At 39.8% G+C, this 21510-nt stretch overlaps 1 protein-coding gene across 14 annotated transcripts in view; it reads right to left on the bottom strand.

Annotated features, from left to right (window-relative positions):
- Limch1 (LIM and calponin homology domains 1) overlaps nucleotides 1–21510 on the bottom strand; it is a 359165-nt gene that overhangs the window by 159538 nt on the left and 178117 nt on the right. For 13 of the 14 annotated variants that reach the window (XM_023702751.1, XM_023702753.1, XM_023702759.1 and 10 more), the window contains exon 3: nucleotides 14702–14771. In XM_023702751.1, the coding sequence (XP_023558519.1) occupies nucleotides 14702–14771 (70 nt within the window). Of the gene's footprint in view, nucleotides 1–980; nucleotides 1155–14701; nucleotides 14772–21510 lie in introns of those variants that run through there. The other variant, XM_023702761.1, reaches the window with a different exon arrangement.

Below are 21510 nucleotides of genomic sequence, written 5' to 3'. Positions count from 1 at the left end.
AATCCCTGGTTCCGCAAAAAAAAAAAAAAAATTGAGAAGAGGCAGCTGCTAAAGCCTGCGGCCCAGTCCTCTCTGACCTTCGCTTTGCACATAGCCACCCATGCAGGGCAGAACAATTTCTTTCTCCCCAAGGCTGCAGCATCAGCTGCGCTGGAAACACCCCCAGGGAGCTGCAGCCTCCGAGCTGTTTGGTTTATTCAGCACCATGAAGCAAGCAGCAGTAGTTCAGTGAGAATAAAAATGAGGAGCTGGCTGAATAAAGGTGATAAAAATAGATTTTCCAACTCTACGCAGATGAATCATTTGGCCGTGGGGATTCGAGAGGCTCTGTTTCAGCTTGGTTTTTAAATCCAGCCTCATAAATTTGATGAAGGAAAGTTTCCTTCCCCTAGATAACCAGTGCCATGATGCGGCTAGCACTCAGACAGGTCTGACAGGATTTTATTAGAGCTGCCCAGGAATAGCCTCCTCTGCTTCCCCGCTTGCTGTAAATACTGACGCAGAAGGACAAGGTGAGCAGGGCAGAGGGGTCCTAGGACAGACAGGAGGAGTGTGATCTGCAGCTCAAGTGTGAGAGCCCCGCTGGGCGCACAGGCCTCTGTGCTGTGCAGGAGCAGCCTACTGTTGGGACAGACTTTTCCAACCCAGTAGTGTTCCTAATTCCACAAAATTCTTGACAATTCTCTTGATTTTTTGCCAAATTAATATAGTTGACATTCTATGTGTCTTCTACTACATACCTGAAAAGAAAAAGTACTGCTTTCCTTAGGGGGGCGGAAATGTCTAATTAAAAGCAACAGGCGGTAAAAAATATCACGGGATATGAAGAAGGTGAATTCATAGAAAAGTAATTTTAGTCTTACTTTAGCCATATTATTAGCACATAAATAATAACTTTTCAGTAACTGTTAAAATCTAAGTCGCTTCTTTCCTTCCCTCAGTGTACCCATATACAGTTTTTTGTAATCGGTTTTACTTACCCTGCAGGTCCTGGCAGCTGGCATGGGCTTCCCACAGGCCCATTCCGATGGGCAGGCAGGGCATCTCCCCTGTGCCGGCCCTGGTGCCCTTACATTCCCTTTCCCAGAGCTGTCCCTGCCTCCGCCAACTCTGCTCTGTCCAGACCAACAGCAGCAGCTGAAATGCTGATGCAGTGAAAGGGAATGGACAAAGGACAGGGCTGACTGCCACACGTAGTGGAGAGGGGGTGGAGAACTCCGTCCCCTCGGAGAAAAGGGAAAAAGCATCCCAAGAGGGAGGGAAGCCCAAGTGCACTCCTGCAGGACAGCAAGGGGACAGTGGCCAGCTCATAGCAGGCTTGCGACACTGTCGGTCAAGCTGGATCAGGAAGAGACAAGGCCAGGAACAAAGCTTCAAGTTCCAAATCTGAAACAAAGTAGGTGTGTGACCCTAGCTAAGTCACCAGCTGCTGAGATTCAGTTTCCTCATTCTGTTAAAATAATGGTGTTTCAAAAATAAATCTAAAGGGGCTGGCAAGATAGTTCAGAGGACTAAGTGCCTGCTTAGGCAAGTACAGGGACCAGAGTTCAATCCCTGGCACCACATGCCCTGCCAGCCCTGCCCCCCAGGTGTGTTGTGCTGCCGGATAATCAGTATGAGTCCAATTTGTGTAGTGAGACCCTGTACCAAATGCATAATAAATCAATAAATAAATCTCAAGATGGAATAAATCTCAAGATGGCTTCTAGTTCTGAAATTCTAAAGCCATCATAAGAAATGTAAGCATAATAAATAATAAGCACAGCTACAATTTAATGAGACTATACTAAGTACCAGTCAGTATACCATCTCAATTAATTCCGTCATGCTGAGACTCATCAACCCCATCTTATAGATGAGGAAACTATTGAATGCACTCCATGAATCCCCATGAAAGTAAAGGATCATCATATCCATTCAGTGTTTTGAATTTAAATGGAGGCGTTTCATCTTTGTGCCTGAAATTGAGATGACATCTGAGAATGGAATTTCAGCACTGCTGGGTGATTAATGTGTTTACAGTCTCTGCTGGTATAATTCTGAGCTACCGGTATTTATGGTTATGGTCGTTCATGCTACTGCAAAACCCATTTTCCACCTGTTGTTTTTTATTAAGCCTCCCTGAGGGATATGAAATATTTCCTTGTGCAGATTCTAAAAACAGACCCTGAAATATGTGATCAGAAATGTCATATGTGGATTTATTGTTTGGAATTTCAGATGCTATAAAACAGTGTTTGCAATCAATTCATCATTTCATAAAAGTTTATTAGATTGACATGCCAACCAACTCACTGGTACCCTGCCATTTATTGACACCAATACATCAAATGGTAGGCTGACATTTCATATTTATTAATAACGTCTGTGCTTCCTTGCCTGTTTCATGGTTTCCTTGTGTTATGCTCTTTTATCTTTATTGTCACTCATTCTACTTTTAAGTACAATTTTTATTTTATAATATTTTTTAGATTTATAGAAAACTAAAAATAGAATAAAGATCAAGTAAAATTTATATCCTGCATCCTAATTGCTATAGTACATTTGTGAACAAATATTGGTGGAACACTGTGCTATTAACCAAATTCCATGTTTACCTTGGATTTCACGCATGATTTTCCAATGTTCTTTAGCTCCTCTACAATCCCATCCACAACTCTGTCCTCATGTCTCCTTAGTTCCCTCTGACCTTCCGTATTTCCGAGACTTGCCTTCATTCCAACGCCACTGACAGTTTGGAGGAACACCGGCCAGGTATTCTGCAGGGTGAACCTCTGCTTGGATTTGTCTGATATTTTCCTCAATGTTAGATAGCTTAGGAGATTTTGGGAGGAACACTACTGAGGTAAGACAGCATTCTCCATCATTGTACCAATCACTTTATTTTTTTAGAAAATTATGGTTAAAGCAAATCAAAACTTTAAACGGAGTGAAGCTGAATTTTAGAAAAGATAAATATCAAACTATTTACTCATTAGTCCAGTACTTCATACTGTGGAGAGAAATAATTGCTGTACCCATCTGCAGACGAAGCTCTACCCACACTGCAGCAGGAAGTCAGCTAATTGCCAGATAGGTGTCAAGCCACTCTTTGAAGGACTTGCCAAGACAAACTTCCTACAAAAACAATCTTAAAGGAAGGCAATTTCAAGAGAAGTGTTATTTCAGCCTAGGCTGTTCTCCTTATCATCGGATGCCTTTAAGTACTTAATCTTTCCCCCTACAGACCTGAATTAGAAGAACATACTAAGAATTATTTCCACAGATATTCCTTCTTTACGTAAATAATGACTATGAGAAAGAAAATTAAAACTTGCTAAAATATGCATTCCTTGCTATTGTATATTTTTCTCGTAGTTCCTAATTGGAGGTCTTACTCCTAAGGGAAAAGGCGAGGAACTGATGTAATGTCACAAGCTCTGCTGAACTCTGTTCAATGAGAGATAAGGGAGAACAAGTGGTTTCTTTCTTCAAAGAACAGCATTTCCCACCCCCACCCCGCCGAGACAGGAAAAAAAAATATGAGGAAAAAAGGCTTTATGGCACTTCTAAATATAACTTTTCACCTTTCAGGAGACACAAAATAATTATGGAAACAAGCTTGGAAAAATAACTGTGGTGCATAAAGAAGCTATTAGACTCAGCTAACAACCCACCATTCGCAACACACATGTCAAGGGCTTGCTTGGCTGGCTTACCCACTGCTATGAGCTAAACTTTATCCCCCTGTCGTAATTACTTTTCTCATTGCTGAGACAAAATACCCAGCACCCAAAGTTAAAGGAGGAAAGGCTTATGTAGCTCCCAGTTTATAGAAGTTTCAGTCTATAATTGGCTGACTACAAAGCAGGGTGGCACAGCAGAGGGGCGCTACAGAAGAGAAACTGCTCATGGCAGGCAGAAGGTGGCAAAGCAACAAGGGACAGCCACAGCTGTTTCTGTCCCTTCTGCCCTACTTAGGGTGGTACCATTCACACCCTTAATCCTTGATTTCTAGCACGCACCACGAATCAATTCCAGGGTCACACATTCTAGATTCAGCCACCTCTGAAAAAGTCCCATCTATGACCACATGAGGCTGGAGGGGGACATCTAGACACAAGCCACAACTGCTCCATCCTCCTCCCCAAATTCATATGTTGAACTCCTTAACTCCCTATAATTGAGGATATGACTGTAAATTGACTATTAAAAAGGTAATCAAATTATATGAGGTCATCTGCACAGAGCCTAATCAAGACTGACAGTGTCCATATAAAAAGAGGAAATGTGGAGGCAGACACATACACAGGAAAGACCATGCAAAGATGGAGGGAGAAGATGGCGTTATGTTTCTGTCTAGATGTCTCCCCAAAGCTTCATGAGGTGATCAGGGGTTTTGGAGGTGGCTAAATCTATATAGTGTGTGATTGGTGGTGCAATGTTGGGGTTAAGGGTGCTCAGATTAAGGCTGGGTAATGGCTGGATCAGTCCATTGCTTGGACCGGCACCACTCTGGTTGACTGTATATAAGGGACAGAAATAAGCCTGTCTTGGGCTCTCTTACTGCTTGTGTTGCCTTCTACCTCCATAAACTTGCCCCTCTGCTATGTGCCAACCTACCTTGGAGCTAGCTGATTATGGGCTGAAACCTCTACAAAATGTGAGATAAATAAACCTTCCCTCAATTAACTTTGGATGTCAGTATTTTGACTCAGCAATGAGGGAAAAGTAAGACATTTGGCCTTCTACAAGGCCAGGAAGGCTGACGAAGTTAGTCCCTACTTACACTTTGATCTTGGGCTTCCAGAATCCTTAACTATGACAAAATTAATTTTTGTTCCTTAAGCCACCTGGTTGGTGGTACTTATTATGGTGATCAGAGCAAATCATTACACCCACCTGGAGCAAAGAGGAATGCATCAAGGGGTCAGTAAGAGGGTTAAGACCCAAGACTGCATGGGTACTATATCTTAATAAGCTATCAGTTATATAAAGATCTTCCTAGATCTTTCAAATCTAAGTGCAATTGCTAATGACTTCTGTAGTTTCAAATGCCTTCTGCCATTTGTACTCATTCCCTAATTCCTTGCCAAGATCAAACACTCCAAAGATAAGACTACATGTTGTGACAGGAAAAACACTGGTAATGCCTGTGATTCCTAAAAAAAAAAAAAAAAAAAAAAAAAAAATTGTTTTCCTATGTACTTAAGCATAAAGATTTCAGTTCAGAGCTATTCATTAATCAAGTCCAACATTTTAAAACTTTTTCCCTGAGTTCCAAAGCAACATTCCCAACAGTCTGCCAGACATCTGTACATGAATATCTCTTAGAGATAGCCAACTCGATATGTCCAAACAAGAATTCGTCTTTTCTCTTGGAACCCATTTCTCATTATCTGGCTCCCATGATTCATATTAACAGCATCAGTATCCTCCAAGATACTCCAGTCCAAACTATAGACGTCATCTTCCTAAGATTATTTACTGTATTTGATCAAGCCCAACATATACATGTTTTAACCTCTGAAGTAAAATTGTGTCTTTCCATTGCTGGTGCCTTAGTATTGTGTCATACTTGAACTGGCAGAGTTTTTACTAAAACAAGTCAGTGATACTTTTAAAAAAGGCATGTCTTATAATTGATAACATATTACCTTCAAACAGTTCCTATCTCCTCATCTTTACTCCCAGTGCATCTAGCAAGGTTTAGTACCTATCATCTCCCACTTGGATTACTCATCTCTGAACTAAATTTTATGCCGGTCTTGTCCCATAACACTCTGTCCATAGCTGCCAGAGTTGCCTGGAACCCACAACATTCTCTTGTATTCAGTGGCTCTTACTGTATAGCACAGAATCCAAACTCGTCCAGATGGTACTTCTGTTCTCTCTTAGTTTTTGTTTGCAGTACACACTGATTACATTCATTATGGGGAGCTGGTACATGTACATAATATGTTGTACCTTATTCTTTCTATTTCCCCATCCCTGTCACATCCCCTCTACTCTTGGTCCCCTTCACTTTGACAGAAGGTCCACCCCCCTGTTTTCATGTCTGGTCTCCATGTACTGTGCCTGGTCTACTTTCCAAAGCACTGACTTCTCTCAGGGATCCAGGTTCCCAGCTGCAGTCATATGCAAATATAAGCCACTACCAGACAGAATTATTCTGGTCTTTCTCTAGGAACAAGAAAGAGTGATCCAGGTTCTTCTGGATCATTTTTTCTTGTTGCTAGAGAGTACATACTTGCCCAACTCCAGCATTCTCCACTACTCCTAGAAGACCTGTTCAAACCCATTTCTTCTGAAGTCCTCTATTTCAGATCATAACGGCTTTCTTATATATTGTATTTCACTAACATTTCACTCAATTGATATTATATGTGCACTTGTCTCCCAAAAGAAGATCCCCAAAAGGCAAGAATTATGTCTTGAATTCTAAGTGGGTTCTCACTTAGAAGTTGAGAATGAGCAAACCACAAATTTGGGGTGTTATATACAAAAGGAAACTAGGAAACATAAGTTGGATACAATATAAGAGAGACTACACAAGGAAAACTATTATTTTTTACAGTCTCATAATCATAGGGACATGTTTTTAGGAGAATAAGAAATCTATCTACTGGGTGTGAAAGTACACATCTGTAATTTCAGCACTCAAGAGGCTGAGGCAGGAGGATCACTGTGTATTTGAAGCCAGCTTGGGGTACAAAGTGAATTCAAGACCAGCCTAAACTGCATAGAGAAACTCTGTCTCAAAAAGACAAAAAAAAAAAATCTATGGCCAGATTTCTCAACAGATTAACACAGATGGTCATCAACTTAAAATAGAGTGCTGTTCCAATAAATCCAGTGTACGTTAAAAATATCATAGATTAAAATGCACTTAATACATGTAACTTACCAAATATTCAAGCCTAGCCACAGTACACTGCAGTATCACTTTAAAATTTTCATGACCCAATGGAAATGGTGTCTCATTGATACTGCCAGTAAGAGTCTCATCGTATCAATGATTCCATAAAAATCAAAATTCAAAGCATGAGTATCATGTTCAGCCCACAGTAAAGTCATAATGTTGTTAAGCCAAACCAATGCAAGCCAGAAATGGTGCAAAGCAGCATTTCCTTCCCTGTGACAGACAGGCAGCTCGTAACAATTCCCAGGGACCTCTTGCTGCTGATATTCAGGCTCTTGTGCAATCTGCTCCCCATGAGTGTGGGCTGGACCTGTGCTTTTCCTGAATGGAGTATGATGGAAGTGATGAAATGTCACTTCAGAGATTGTTATAAAGGCCTATGACTTTCATCTTATTCTGTCTCTGTGTGTGTGTGTCTGTCTCTCTCTCTCTCTCTCTCTCTCTCTCTCTCTCTCCCTCCCTCTCTCTCTCTCCTGGTTTACTTAGTTCATTGAAGCTAGCTGTCACACTGTGATCAGTAGAGGGACAGTCTACATGGGGAGAGACTAAGCATGGCTTTAATCAACAGCTAAAGAACCATACTCCACAATATTCACATAAATCAGCAAGGAAGAGGATCCTTTCCAAGCCAACATGTAAAAGGACACTGGCCAATACCTTAAAAGAAGGCTTTTAGAGATACTGAGACAGTGATCCAGCTAAGCCTCGCTGAGATTCTTGACCTCCAGAAACTATGAGATAATAAACTGTTGTTTGAAGCCAGTAAGTTACACAGCAGTATATAAGTAATACACTCAAGTAAGAAAACCAGATGGAAAATAATAAGCAGGGGATAAGTAGAGGGTCAAAAATTCTTACTGAGCCTTCCCAAGTATCCCTCCCCATATACAAGGAGATTAACGTGTTGGTCTGATCCAAGCCCATCCATGAACAACCAAGGGCCAGCTTGGAATAGTGAGGTCTTCAGAAACATCCAGCTCACTGTGGAGCATGGCTTCACCAATTGACACACATATTTTTGTGTTCACTATGTAGCCAAAGCTTTTGGATTAGGTCATAAATTAGCTGTATGGATGGCTCTTGAGAGTGATGTATGTGGTGAGAGATAGCTGTACACTGTTACCTGAACTTAGGAAGAGCCTTGAAAGTCATGCAAGTTTGGTTTGGATTTTATTCCATATGCACTAGAGAGACATATAAAGTTATGAGCAGACGAGGGCTATGAGATGGCCTGCTCTTTTACAAGCCAACTGTGGAAGCTGTTACGGCCAGCAACACACAAGCCACATTGATTTGGGAGGCATCAAATAAGCTAAGACCCCCTAGGCTCACATCTACCATTTAGGTGAACTGGGTTGAATGTACCAAAGGCCTGTATGTTTGTTGTTTTTCTCTACAGTCTGTTCTCTTTTCCATCAAAAGCTACTAAAATGCTAACTACTATTTCAACTTGAGCTTGGCACCAAACTTGAGAGCAGTAAACTGAGCATTCCTTCAGTGGAGGGTGTGAGAACATAAAGGAGGCTTCTCACACTGCGCCAAGGATGAGGATAAAGGAAAATGTGTCATTAAATTCAGTTTTGGCTGAGATACAGCTCAAGATCTATTCATTTCCCTCAGTGAAATGTGTTTCCTCCACAAAGAACATCACTCAGCTACCCGTTCTTACTTGTCTTCAAAAGAAGAGTCTGGCAGCCTCCAGAGCTGCCCAGCAGAGCCACACAGTGACCACCAAGAGCAGAGTGAGGCAGGAACAATCCCTGAGGGTGGGATTCTAAGCCTTCCTGCTCCTGCACCCAGGAGAATGTCTGTTGGCCCCAGTCATGATCATGGGCAAGGACAGCTGTTTGCCAGACTGACTGCTACTGCAAAGGACTAACAGTAACAGGAAAGAAAAGATAAGGGAAGGGCTCAAGAGGCTGAGATGTGTGGCCCTGAGATGTGTGTACATGAGACTCGAGTGTGTGTGGGGGCGGGGAGAGAGACAGAAGAGAAGAGAAGAGAAGAGAAGAGAAGAGAAGAGAAGAGAAGAGAAGAGAAGAGAAGAGAAGAGAAGAGAAAGGAGGGCATTTTAGGAAGGTCAACTACACCAAGGGAATTTCTTCAGGCTTTTTGAAAGACTTCAGCAAAGAACTCCAATGCTTTCTGATTATTATCAGTTGCCTGACTGGTATTTCATGGACTATGGTGCCGGAAGTGTAGCCACATTGAGCTTGACTTAATAGGGGTGACAGTAGAATGTTATATTTAGAGCTTCCTAAAATAGGTCCTTGTCTCAAGTTTTTGGAATTAATTCATTTGAAATGAGAAAGGAAAGAAACTATCTCAGATCTCCTTAGAGGTTAAGGCTTCCAAATAGATAATCTACAGTACAGAATTCCATTCCATGTGACGAGGCCAGATAATGTGATGGAGTGGTACAGAGGACAAGTGAGGAAAGATACCGTGAATGAGCTGGGCCAAAGCTGAGCAAACCCAGACTCCAATTCTAATTCTGTCTCTTTAATTGGAAATGTAGTAATTTTGTTCTTTGAACATTGGTTTCCCAAATCAGTAAGGATGCAGCAATAATGATGACATTACAGGCTCACAAAAAGATTACAAAGGATAATCTAGCCCTGTAGCAGGTATCTGACACTGGAGCAGTGCCCTTGATATCTCTCATTGCCTGCTTTGTCTCTTTCATGGCCTATAGCAGAATCTTAACTGAGAGAGACAGAAGCATAGAGAAGCAATTTGACCAGTTTTCTGAAGTAATCATTATACTGTTGAAGGGAGATAAAGGCTCAGGAAAATTCTGAAGAAAGTTGTACAACAAACACCCAAAACATAAGGTGTTCATAAGGGTGAGCCGGCTACACAGGAGCTAATCCCATCTCCAGGTAACATTGGCACAAGGCTTGTTTCCTGGATGACACATGCTCACAACAACGAGGGGGATTTTTTTCCTGGCTCAGGCTGCCTTAAGGGCAGGTCTGGTGCAGCTTGTAGAGCTGGGGATCAAACCACAGTCCCCTATGCCTGACTGAGTTTGCCCAAGCAGGTGCTTTAAACAACTGAGCTGGGGGCTGGGGAGATAGCTCAGTAGAGTAAGTGCTTGCTTGGCAAGTGCAAGGTCCTGAGTTCAAACCCCAGTTCTGGGGGAAAAAAAAAACCTGAGTGAACTCGCAAGCCCCCAACTCATAACACTGAGGACTCAAGCTGACTGTTGTCCTCCTTACACGTGATGCTGCATGTGGGCTCATCATGCTTGCTACTCCACTTTCAACAGCTCACAAAAGAGTATTTTTAATCTTTTCACACTGTGGAAATCTCTCCAGCCCCATTCATCATTTCCCCAGTCTGACCTCCCTCCACCAGTGAAATGTCAAATGTTGTTATCAGTTTTGAAAGCATCTTAAGGTGTACAGAGTTCATAGAAATTTACATTTTTATTCACTTCAGGAAGCTTGAGTTCTAACAATATTTTAAACTTGATTAGGGAAAAATATATCCCTTTTATTTAAAAAAATGCATTTCTGGGTGAGTTACAGTTACTGGACAGTAGGATAATTCTGCAGGTCACATACCTGCTCTGTGACACTGTGCCTTAGTGAGTCCAATCTCTATTATTCATCTGGCTCAGAGGAATTTTGGGAAGTGGAGCCTTTCAGAGTTAGGAAAGATATTTTGAATGTATTAGCTCAAAGGTGGGGGGAACAAGAGATGAAAAGTGAATCTCTGCCTTCCTCTTTCTCACATGAAGTAAAATAACGTGTCATTAACATGCACTCCATCCTCTACTAGGAGCACATGGCTGACATAATAACAAGGGCGAAAGCTGGATAGGGCTTAGGCTCTAATGGGCAAATAACTCTTCCCTGGTAACTCCCATGTCCTCATCTGTAAAATAAATATGTCTCAGATCTTTCATCTGTAAGATCACTCTTATGAATTCACATGCAAGATCAAGCAAATATTTTTTACTTTTTTAAAGACACTACAAATTAGTAAATAACATACACACAACAATAACAGCTCAAGACAGTTTTTCACTCAGGGGTAGAATGCCTAAATTTCATCTACTTCCAGTTATAATGTGTACATGCTCATGCAAATGGTGGTCAGAACAAAATCTCAGCAAGAAAAAGCTAAACAAGGATGGAGGATGAAACACCCCTCACAGGGTTGCTGGTGGCCATTGAGTTTCGCGATGTGACTTGATTGCGCAACCTGAGGAGCTGGCCAACTGCAGGGCAGCTTCTTACAAGGCTTTGGCATGCCCAGAACTAAGCTTGAGGTCTCTGTAGCCTGGCAGCAGCTAACAGTATCACTAACACCTACAGAAGAATGCGAGCATCTGCAGGCAGTCGCCGTGCGGCTTCATGTGTCAGCAATTGTTTCAGAGGAAACACAGACCCGGATCCAGGCTCTTCACATTTTTGCCAGGAAATGATTTTCAACTACTTTGTTTTAACACCTTCACCCCTGAATTCTTTGTAACCACAGCTGAATGCAGGGGCTACAATACACCTATCCATGCCTTTGTAAATCAACACGTGTTTATAATTTGGGATTGCTATGTGAAAACATACTTTTCTATTTATCTTTAAGTCAAACAGGTGGGCCATCTGAATGGTTTCCACAGGCCATTAAGACACACAAGCTTAGGTCCCAGGCATGGAAATCCCACTGCTGTTCTTCTCAGATCTCTCTGCCCCTGCTACTGCAATCCTCTTGGTCAATAGCTGTACAGTGGACTGTCAACCCAAGAATGTAACTAACCAATCTCAAGGCCTTCTTTGAAGGAATTTCTACTGTTTTCTCTTTCTTTTTTTCTTTCCTTCCTTCTTTCCTTCCAAACTTTCTCTCTGTTTTTGTTTTGTGAGACAAAGTCTTGCTATGTAGTTCAGGCTGGCCTTAAACTCACTATATAGTTTAGGTTGGCCTTGAACTTGCAGCCATTCTCCTGCCTCAGCCCCTCAAGAGCTTCAATTATAGATATTCACCACCTCACACAGCTTCTAACTTCCCTTTGACTTTCATAAATATAACGACAAAGAAAATATCATGTGAAAAATATACCCACAGAAATCTCTATCAACCCAACTTGGTCTTCACCATCTTCAAACCCAGTATTTGCTTGAAGTTCCTACCTTTTCCTCACAAAAGTTCCAAGTAAGAGATAGGACAGCCTGTGTTAGAACAGTGGCCAAGGAGATGGAGACAGTAGAAGGATTGGAGTAAGTTGCCAAGCTCTCTAGTAGCATGTCTAAAATTCTTGTACTGATATCAGGCAATAGGTGGGTGGAAGTGGCCATCTTGAGTCTGACTGGACTTTTCTGAGTTTGAGGGGCCTGAAGGACATGTGGAGAGAGTTGGCCAGCAGACAGATCTCCAGGCCCAGAGTTGAGGGGATAGCACTGGCTGAGGAAACTGATTGAGTCGCTGCTTTAGAGAGCTAAAGACCAGAAGGCAAACAAGAACATGGACATAAATGGTTTCCCCTCAGGCTATGGGTTTGAAGAGAGAATGCTGAAAGTTATGGAGGGGGACAGAGCAGTTCTGTTCCCTGCCAAGGCCCCAAACGGCACACTTCCTTCTGAAAAGGTTGATCTGAAGATAAGTAGAGAAAAGAAAAGGGGGTTGGTCAAATTTGTAGATTTGGGATCCTTCAAGAATGGCCAGTAATTGACTAGGAAAGCACTATCTAAATATTAAACTGCTTAAGTGTAGTAATATCTAACACTAATACAGTAAATATAGGCTAAAGGTAATAAATCAGTAAAGAAGATGGATGTGACATAAGGTGAAGGTAAATGGAGGAGTGTTAGTTAGGAACGAAAAAATGACAGAAAGGAGAGAAATCCAAATGGAAGGGCAGGAATGGAGGTCATGCACACAAATTGGAAGAGTGGCACTGAGGCTGCTCCTTGCTTGCTCACTCATGTCAGACTGCCTGACTTTTCCCCGGGAGAGATGGCCTATGCAATACGTACATTAGATATTTGCTATTTCTATAAGAAACTATGTAAATATAAGTACATGTGTCCCCAAAAGCGCAATTTTACTGAAATTATTTATGATTCACATTTTAATCTATGGTGCCAAAACCCTTTCCCCCTTTACCAGACACAGAGCTCCTTGCTCCCGTGTTCACAGAGGTCTCTCAGGGCCTCCAACTTTCTGCTCTGAGTTCTGCTCTTACACCATGAAACACCAAGGCCCATGGTCGGAAGATGCTTCAGACATGGGGCCAAACAGATGTCTGTCAGAATCAGTAACACCATGACTTTAACATTTAGAAACAATGGATTTAATAAAATGTTCTAAAATAATTAATGTATGTACATACTAATATGTATAGCGAAGCTAAAATCTAATTAAAGTTCATATACATAAAAATTATTCAAATCCATTATTCTCAAATTTATCTATCTACCTATCCACCTATGTGTTAACTTAGTTGGCTGTGTGATTTTTGACAAACAAAATTAGAAAAATTTATAATGACTAATTAATAAATCAGAACCAACCAATACTGAAAATCAAACACAGCACAGAAATAGCAATTTATGGAACAAAGAAAGCCTCCAACTCCTCAGCTTGCTGACACTATGCACTCCACTACCAGACTCCAATGGTTTCCCCATACAATTGGGTTTTGTCACATCTGATCTTAGCTATTCATTGTAATATGCTGAGAAACATTAAAACAATCACTAGTGCCTGTGTAAGAATCTGCCTAAATTCTTGACATTTTTCTCATTGTTTGCTGCAAAAACACTTGCACAGAAGGCACTCAGAATAGACACAATCAGTGAGTCACTGCCAGGCTGCATACACCCTGCCTGGTATGCACACAGGTATGTGTGCACACGTGCATCTGTGTGACGAGCTTTTTCTAGAATCAAGATGGGTTGTCTATCTGATTTCCCACCTTTTTCCTTTTCCTTTTTGCACAGCTCTGAGGATTGAATACAGAGACTCCTGCGTGCCAGGCAAGTCTTCTACTACTGAGCCACAGCCCTTTGTAGAAAATAATTGTTTTGGGGCCAGAGCTTAAGTTGGCTGGGCTGGGCTGGACTGGCCTTGCCTCAGCCTTCCAAGCAACTGGGATTACAGGTGTGTGTCACCATGCCTGCTTCTCTTTTCTTTTTTTAACACACAAGACAACATCAATTAAATAATTAAAGTGAGTTGCCAGAAATTCTGAAACATATGAATACATGAACAAAACTCTTGCTTCTAATGTCGTTCTGTAGTTTTCAGATGAACAGATTCAGAAGGGGGAAAGCTGCACATAAACAGTCTCCCAATGGCACCAGTGCCTATTGTGTCTTTAAAATACTTGGCTTAAAAATAGTTAGAATAGTAGCATTTAAAGTCAAATAGATTGAAACAGCAACTGATTAGGAAAGCGCTGCTGTTTCTTGAAATCCTCTTTTCCTCCACCTCCCCTGCCCTCCAATGCCAGAGAAGGCAGTGAGGCACTGCAATGAGAAAGTGTCATTAACATCACATTCCTCTCCTGGGGTCAACCCAATTATCAGCCTCTGGCCCACAACAAATATACCCCTTGAAGGCCAAGCACTTTATCGCTTAGCCTTTGTATGGAAAAAATACAAACAAAGATTAAGATGCCATTTAGACATCATTGGAATGTTTCATTTTTCAGTGACCCCTTCATTTAATGGATTCAATGCATTCTCATTCAATAGCGTATAAATTGCAGGAGAGACTGTAATAAATGGTATTGTCATGACCCTTAGGTTAGAGTAAAGGAATATTGGAAAATAAATCTTAATTCTGGATACTCACCAATCCAGCAATGGGGGTAGGCAATCTATTGATCTTTTTAACAAGTCCTGGCTTTATAGCATTCAGCAACCTGTCATGAAAAAGGCAGAATGTCAAGTAAGACACAAAGCAGGATGGATCACACAAATTACCTTTATCCAGAGCTACAGTAAATTGCTGACTAGGAAAAGCAGTGAATTTAAAGCATGTAGTAAATCTCAATCATCTATCAGCCTTCATGCATATAACTAGAATGCTCTGCCAACACTGGCTGTGTCCATGGCAGGTGGAGATTTAGAATTCGGAAATGTTAGCAGAGGAGAATAATAAGAAAACAGGAGGCACTTCAAGGGAATGGACAAAGACATGAGCTGGACTGAAGTAGGATGGGAACTGCCTAGAACAGAAGGCAGGTATGCAATGCACGTAAGGCTTCTTGCCAATTCTCTAGGTTAAGGCAAAGATCTCCAAGGATTCAGTAAGATCAGAGGCCAACATCCATCTTTGCAAGCGATTCACCACAGTAGACTCTATTTGCTCTTTGAGGACAGCAGCTTGTTAAATGTGGTTGAGCTTCACCAAATAGGGAAGGACATATTTAGGAAGAGGTTAACCAGTCATATCCTAAAAATTTTAAACAAGGCTGACCACGATTCCCTAGGTACAAAAAATATTTGAGCAAAAGATTTTCAGAGTAAGGTTGAACTCACATAAAAATGGTAATAATACAAGCAAGGGAATGCAAGAGAAGCAATTCAAACTGCTTGACCTCAGGTAATACAAATTCTGAATGAAGAAAAATAAAGGCAAATTGAAAAACTAAAGGTTAGCATCAGGATAAGATAGTACATTGCAGTATTTGCAAAATAGTTTATTCATGAACAAATAATTGAAAGAGGCTGTACATTCTTGAATAAACAATGGGTTACAGAAGAAATTAAAAAAGAAATGACAATTCCTAGAATTAAATAATATCAGTACAGCATACAAGAACTTACATACAAATGGAAAAAAGTCCTAAGGAAGAAGTGTATAGCTATAAACACCCACACTAGAAAAAGAGAGCAAGCCCAGATAAATACCTAAAGATACATCTCAAGGTTCCAGAGAAAGAACAATCCAAATTAGAGCCAGTACAAGAAAAATAATTATTAAAAACTGAGCAGAAATCAATGAAATGGGGCTGATGAGATAACTCAGTGCACTAAGCGCCTGCTTAGGTAAGCTCAGGGACACTAGGGTTCAATCTCCAGCACCACATGCCCCGATGGCCCCATCCTCAGGAATGCTGAGCAGGCCACAGAGTCCTGGTGTAGTTGTACATGCCTGTAATCCCAGCACTGGGAAGGCTGAAAACAGGAGGCTCACTATGAGTCTGAGTTGCATAGTGAGACCCTGTATCAAACACATAAATTAAAATTAAAAAAATCAATGAAATGGAAACAAAAAATATAATGAATCAACAAATTAAAGAGCTAGTTGAATAAAAGAGTAAAGAAAATAGACAAACCCCTACCCAATTTTACCAAAAAAGGAAAGACACAAATCACTTCAATTAGAAACAAAAAAGGTAAAATCACAATAGATACTGGCAAAATCCAGAATAATATTACTACTACTTAATAAACCTGTACACTAATAAACTGCAGAACTCAGAAAAAATGGAGATTCATAGATATAAATGAATTACCAAAACTGGACCAAGAGAACTTATAAACCTTGAGTAATCAAAAAATAGGCAACAAAACTGGAGCAATAATAAAATTCCTATGCACTAAGAGAAGCTCAGAACATGGTAGATTCACTGCTGAATTCTACAAGAATTTCAGAGAAATTGTAACACCAATGTGCGGCAAATTCTTTAGCAAAACTGAGAGAGGAGTACTGCCTAAGTCATTCCTAGAAGATAGCATTAATCCAGTTTCAAAACCAGACAAGAACCAAAGCAAAAAAGAAAGCTACAGATCTCTCTCTCTAATGAACAGACAGTGGAAATCAGAGAGTAACAAATCACCAAAAAGATCACCCACCACGAGAAAGCAGGCTTCATCCCAGGGATGATTCTACTTATGCAAATCAATACACTGTATTCGTCACAATAACAAAAGCAATGACAAAAATCACCTGGTCATCTCTACAGATGGAGAAAAAGCCTTTCACAATAACCAACATTCATTCATGACAATAACCCTGATGAAAACAGGTACAGAAGGACCTTATCTCAATCTGATAAAAGCCATTTACAACAAAGCTACAGCCAAAATCATTAAATAGAGAAAAACTGAAAGCTTTCCCTCAAAAATCAGAAACAAGAGAAGGATGTCCACTATCATCGCCTTTAATATAGCCCTTGAAATATTAGCTAGAGCAATCAGGTAAGAGAAAAAAATAAAAGGAATTTAAAAGAAAAAGAAGTTGAAGTATGATTATTTGCAGATGACATGATCTGCCATTTCCAAGAACAAAATAATTCATCTAAAGACTCCTAGAATTAATAACCAAATTCAGCAATGTAGCAGGATACAAAATCAACCCAAAATTACAGTTATTTACATTAACGATGAATTCACTCTGAAAGTAATTAAGAAAAGAATGTTATTCACAGTAGCATCAAGAAAAATTAAATACCTAGGAATTAACCTGACCAAGGGAGTGAAAGACCTCTACGAGGAAAATCGCATCACTCTCAAAAAAGAGACTGAAGAAGACATCACAAATTGTAAAGACATTCCATGTTCACGGATGGGCAGAAACAATATAGCCAAAATGTCCATATTTCCAAAATTGATATATAGCTATAACACAATCCCAATCAAAATACCCACAGCATTCCTCACTGTTCTATAGAAAAAGTCCTAGAATTTGCATGAAACTAGAATAGACCCAGGATAGCTAGGTCCCAAGAGCAAAGTAGGAGCCATCACAATTCCAGATTTGAAATTATATTAAAAAGCTACAGTGATCAAAGCAGAATCACTGCCACAAAGACAGAAACGTGGATCAATGGAACAGTACAGAGGAAGCACAAACAACCCGGAATCATTAAGCATTTGACCTTCACCAAGAAGGCCTAACATATACACAAGAGGAGAAACAGCCTCTTCAATAACTGATACTGGCAAGTCCAGATGCCCACATGCAGCAGATTTAATCTGGATACATATGCCACACCATATACTAAATTAAAATAAAAATGGATCAAAGATCTAAAATGTTAAATCACAAACATTCAATCTGCTGGAAGTTAAAACAGGTAAACGTCTTGAAGAATTAAGTATATGCAAGGACTTTCTGAACAGAACACAATGATACAGAAATAAGACCAAGAATCAACAAATAGGATCATATCAATTAAAAAAAAATCACATGAAAGGAAGGAAACCTACAGAGTGAAGAGACACCCTACAGAATCATAAAAAGTTTTTGCTAGCTGCTTCTCAGACAGAAGAGTAACATCAAGAATATATAAAGAACTCAAAACATTGGATTGCCCAGAACAAAAGACTCATTGAAAAAATAGGTATGTGAAATAATCAGACTCTTTCCTGAAGAAGTACAGATGACTAATAAATGCATGAAAAAACTTCCATCTTACTCCAGAAAAGAATGGCTATCAGGAAGAAATAGAATAATAACAAATGTTGGCAAGACTGTAAGGAAAAAGGAACCTCCCTACATTGTTGATAGGAATGTAAACTTGTACAACCACTATGAGGATCGATATGGAGATTCCTCAAAAAAATAAAAACAGGAATTTTATTTGACCCAGTGATTCTCCTTCTAGGTACAGTAACTTCACAAAAGTGTTAAAGTCATTATATTATGGTGACATAGCCATATAGAAGTATACAGCAGCATAATTTATAATAGCTAAATCTTGGGAATAGCCTAAATATCCATCAATAGATGAATGGATAAAGAAATCATGGTATTCTACATGACAGAGTACCATTCCACCATGAAAAACTTAAGACTTCTGTAAGTACATGGATGCACCTTGAGACCATAATGTTAAGTGAAATAAATCAGACAGTAAGTTTGAATACTGAATGGTTTCTCTTACCTGAGATATGTAAAGTATAAACAAAGTGCAAAATAAAGGATAAATAATAGGGAGTAAACAAATATTTTTCCAATGGGAATGAGAATAAGAGATAGAGGGGAGGAGAGAAGGAAGAGAAAAGGCTTAAAAAGAAAAAAAATGGAAATGGAGCTTTTTGGATGAGGATGGGGTAACGAGTTGGAAGAAGTAGAGGAGAAATGGATAGGAAAGGGGAAAAAAGTATTCAGATGTGCTATATGCATATACAAGCCCTACACAATAAATGTAGTTATTTTGTACTGAAAACATTCAGTAATAAAAAATACATGATGTTTTTAGGGAAAAAAATTTGGAACGGAAACATTTATTTTATGAGTGGAATAGTTAAGAAAAATTTCTGGATACCAGGCAAAGAGAAATGATTTAAAAGTCAGCAAGCTACAAGCCACTGGCCAGTGTGGCCCAACGCCTGTTCTTTTCATTGGTTTTATTGTTACACGGCCACACACACTCATTTATGTACTGCCTGCAGCATTATGTATCATCTGCAGCATATTTGTGCTATAGCAGCAGATTTCAGTAGTTAAGATAAAGAATACATGCCCCGCGAGGAATATAAATCTTTACCATTCCACCCTCTACAGAAAGTTTACTGACTTCTGTTAATTTATGCAATCCAAGATTAAGGTGAATTCTGAAGGACATACACTAGGTAGATTTCTACATGTCAGTAAAAGAAATGCTTTGAAATAGTTTGACACTACTATCTACAATATATTGAGAAATTCAAAGGTGATAAACAGGGTGATGATACAAAATGTTATAATATTTGCATATAACCTACACATTCCTTCTGTGTACTTTAAATCATCTCCCAATTGCTTAGTACTTATTACATATAAATGCTATTTTACTGTGTTACCGCATCATTTAGAGGATAATGACCAAAAAAGGCCTGTAACTTGGGCAGAACTGGGGCACTTTGAAAGGAAAATTATTACAGCTGGTTGAATTTATGAATGTAGAGGACCACCTGTGTCCTAGAGGCTGCATAATTTAACTGGACGGTGTGCCTTATTGATGCACATGGAGCTACGAGGACACAGAGTGTACAGGATAGGGACTGAGAACACAGGCTCTGGAGTCCGACTGACTGAATTCAAAGCAGGGCTGTCATTTATTATGGCTTTTACTTTGGAAAAATCTATTAATTTCAGTTTTTTCATCTCTAATACAGAAATATAAGGATATCAGTTGCATAGGTGTCAGTGCATCTTAAAAGAGATAGAGATTTCCAAACAGTGCCACGTTCACAGGCACTGGGAATTAGGACTTGAACATGTCTTCTAGGGGGACACAATTCAACCTGCTACCCAGGCCTTGGCCAATTCTTTCCTCCTTTGGAACCTTAGTTTTCTCACTTGTAAAATGTGAAGCCTGAGAGGAGTGGTGAGCAGCAGAGAAAGAGCCTCTCCGAGAGTCACCATCCATGTTCCAGGATACAGCAACATGAAGAAGACAAGAAGAAGGAAAGTGGATCCCCGGAACTGGGAAGGATCTGAAGTGTGAGTTGAAGCCCAGAGGGCAAATTAATGGCTAGCACAGTTTGTCATTTTCTAGTCTGTGTTTAATACTATTGTCATTGCTGATGGTGCCACTATAGCTAAAAATGACATAGTTGTTCTAAACAATTGTTCTCCCTGGTATTCCAAACTGAATAGGCAGCAACTTCTCATCCCTAACAAACTGAAGACACAGGATCTTGCAAAAACTCAAAGCCCAAAAATGAGCCATACCAGGGAGATGCAACAGAGGAGAAATTATTTCCTAAGGATTCTAAATACCAGCAATAATGCAACCCACCATAGGCAATTTACAAGCATCAACCCAGAAAGTAAACTAAAAAAAAAAAAAAAAAAGAGAGAGAAAAGAAAATGAGGAGACACTTAAATGAGATGCAACCCCAGACATCCAGTTCACCAGAGGTAAACCCAGGGGGCAATGGGTGGGACAGTCCAAAAGCCATACATCTGGCCTCTCTGAAGTAGTAACAACAAAGCAATTGAATAAGGCTCTAGAAAAAGATCAACTCAGACAGAATTTTTCAGATAACTAGAGAGATGGTGTCCACAATGAAAACCATGTTTAGTGGCTCTAGAGCAGATACAGACAAAAAATAGAAGAGGTTAAGAAAATTATAGAAGTCATGAATGCTCATCATAGGAAAGAAATGGAATCCATAAGATAGATTAAAGCAGATATCCAGGAGAATAAAAATTCCACTGGAATTACACACAGCAGATTAAGCCAATGTGAGGATGGAATCTCAGATATAGAAGACAGACTTGAGGTTAGTGATCATGAAAAGAAAAATTTCTTTTTTTCTTTTTTTTCCATAATTTTATTGATAAACAAATAGCAATGAGACAATTTCAAATCAAATTGGTAGGACAGTTTCAATAATTAACACATTGCATACATTCTTCCCAGTGGTTAATTGCTGTACAAGATGCGGACATGATATCCCATTTACAAACACCATTAGAACAAATCACTCTATTCATTAAGAGAATGTAACTATATATCTACCTTAACCACTTTGAATACACAGATACAAAATGGACATTCATCTGTATACCCTTTTTTTTGTTAAGTTCTGTTATTGGAATATTATATGTGTGTAAACTCAGCAAAATAAAAGAGTCCAGTAGCCCATAATAGTATTGGGTCTTCCGCTTGACTGGCAATGTCAGAAATTGTTGACCTGAGTCTCATAACAGCATGGCTT

The sequence above is a fragment of the Octodon degus genome, unplaced genomic scaffold (assembly GCF_000260255.1).
Source record: "Octodon degus isolate 3935 unplaced genomic scaffold, OctDeg1.0 scaffold00158, whole genome shotgun sequence".
Classification (NCBI taxonomy): Eukaryota; Metazoa; Chordata; class Mammalia; order Rodentia; family Octodontidae; genus Octodon; species Octodon degus.
Note: the sequence above shows the minus strand (reverse complement) of the source record. Positions and strands in the feature narration are given on the sequence as shown.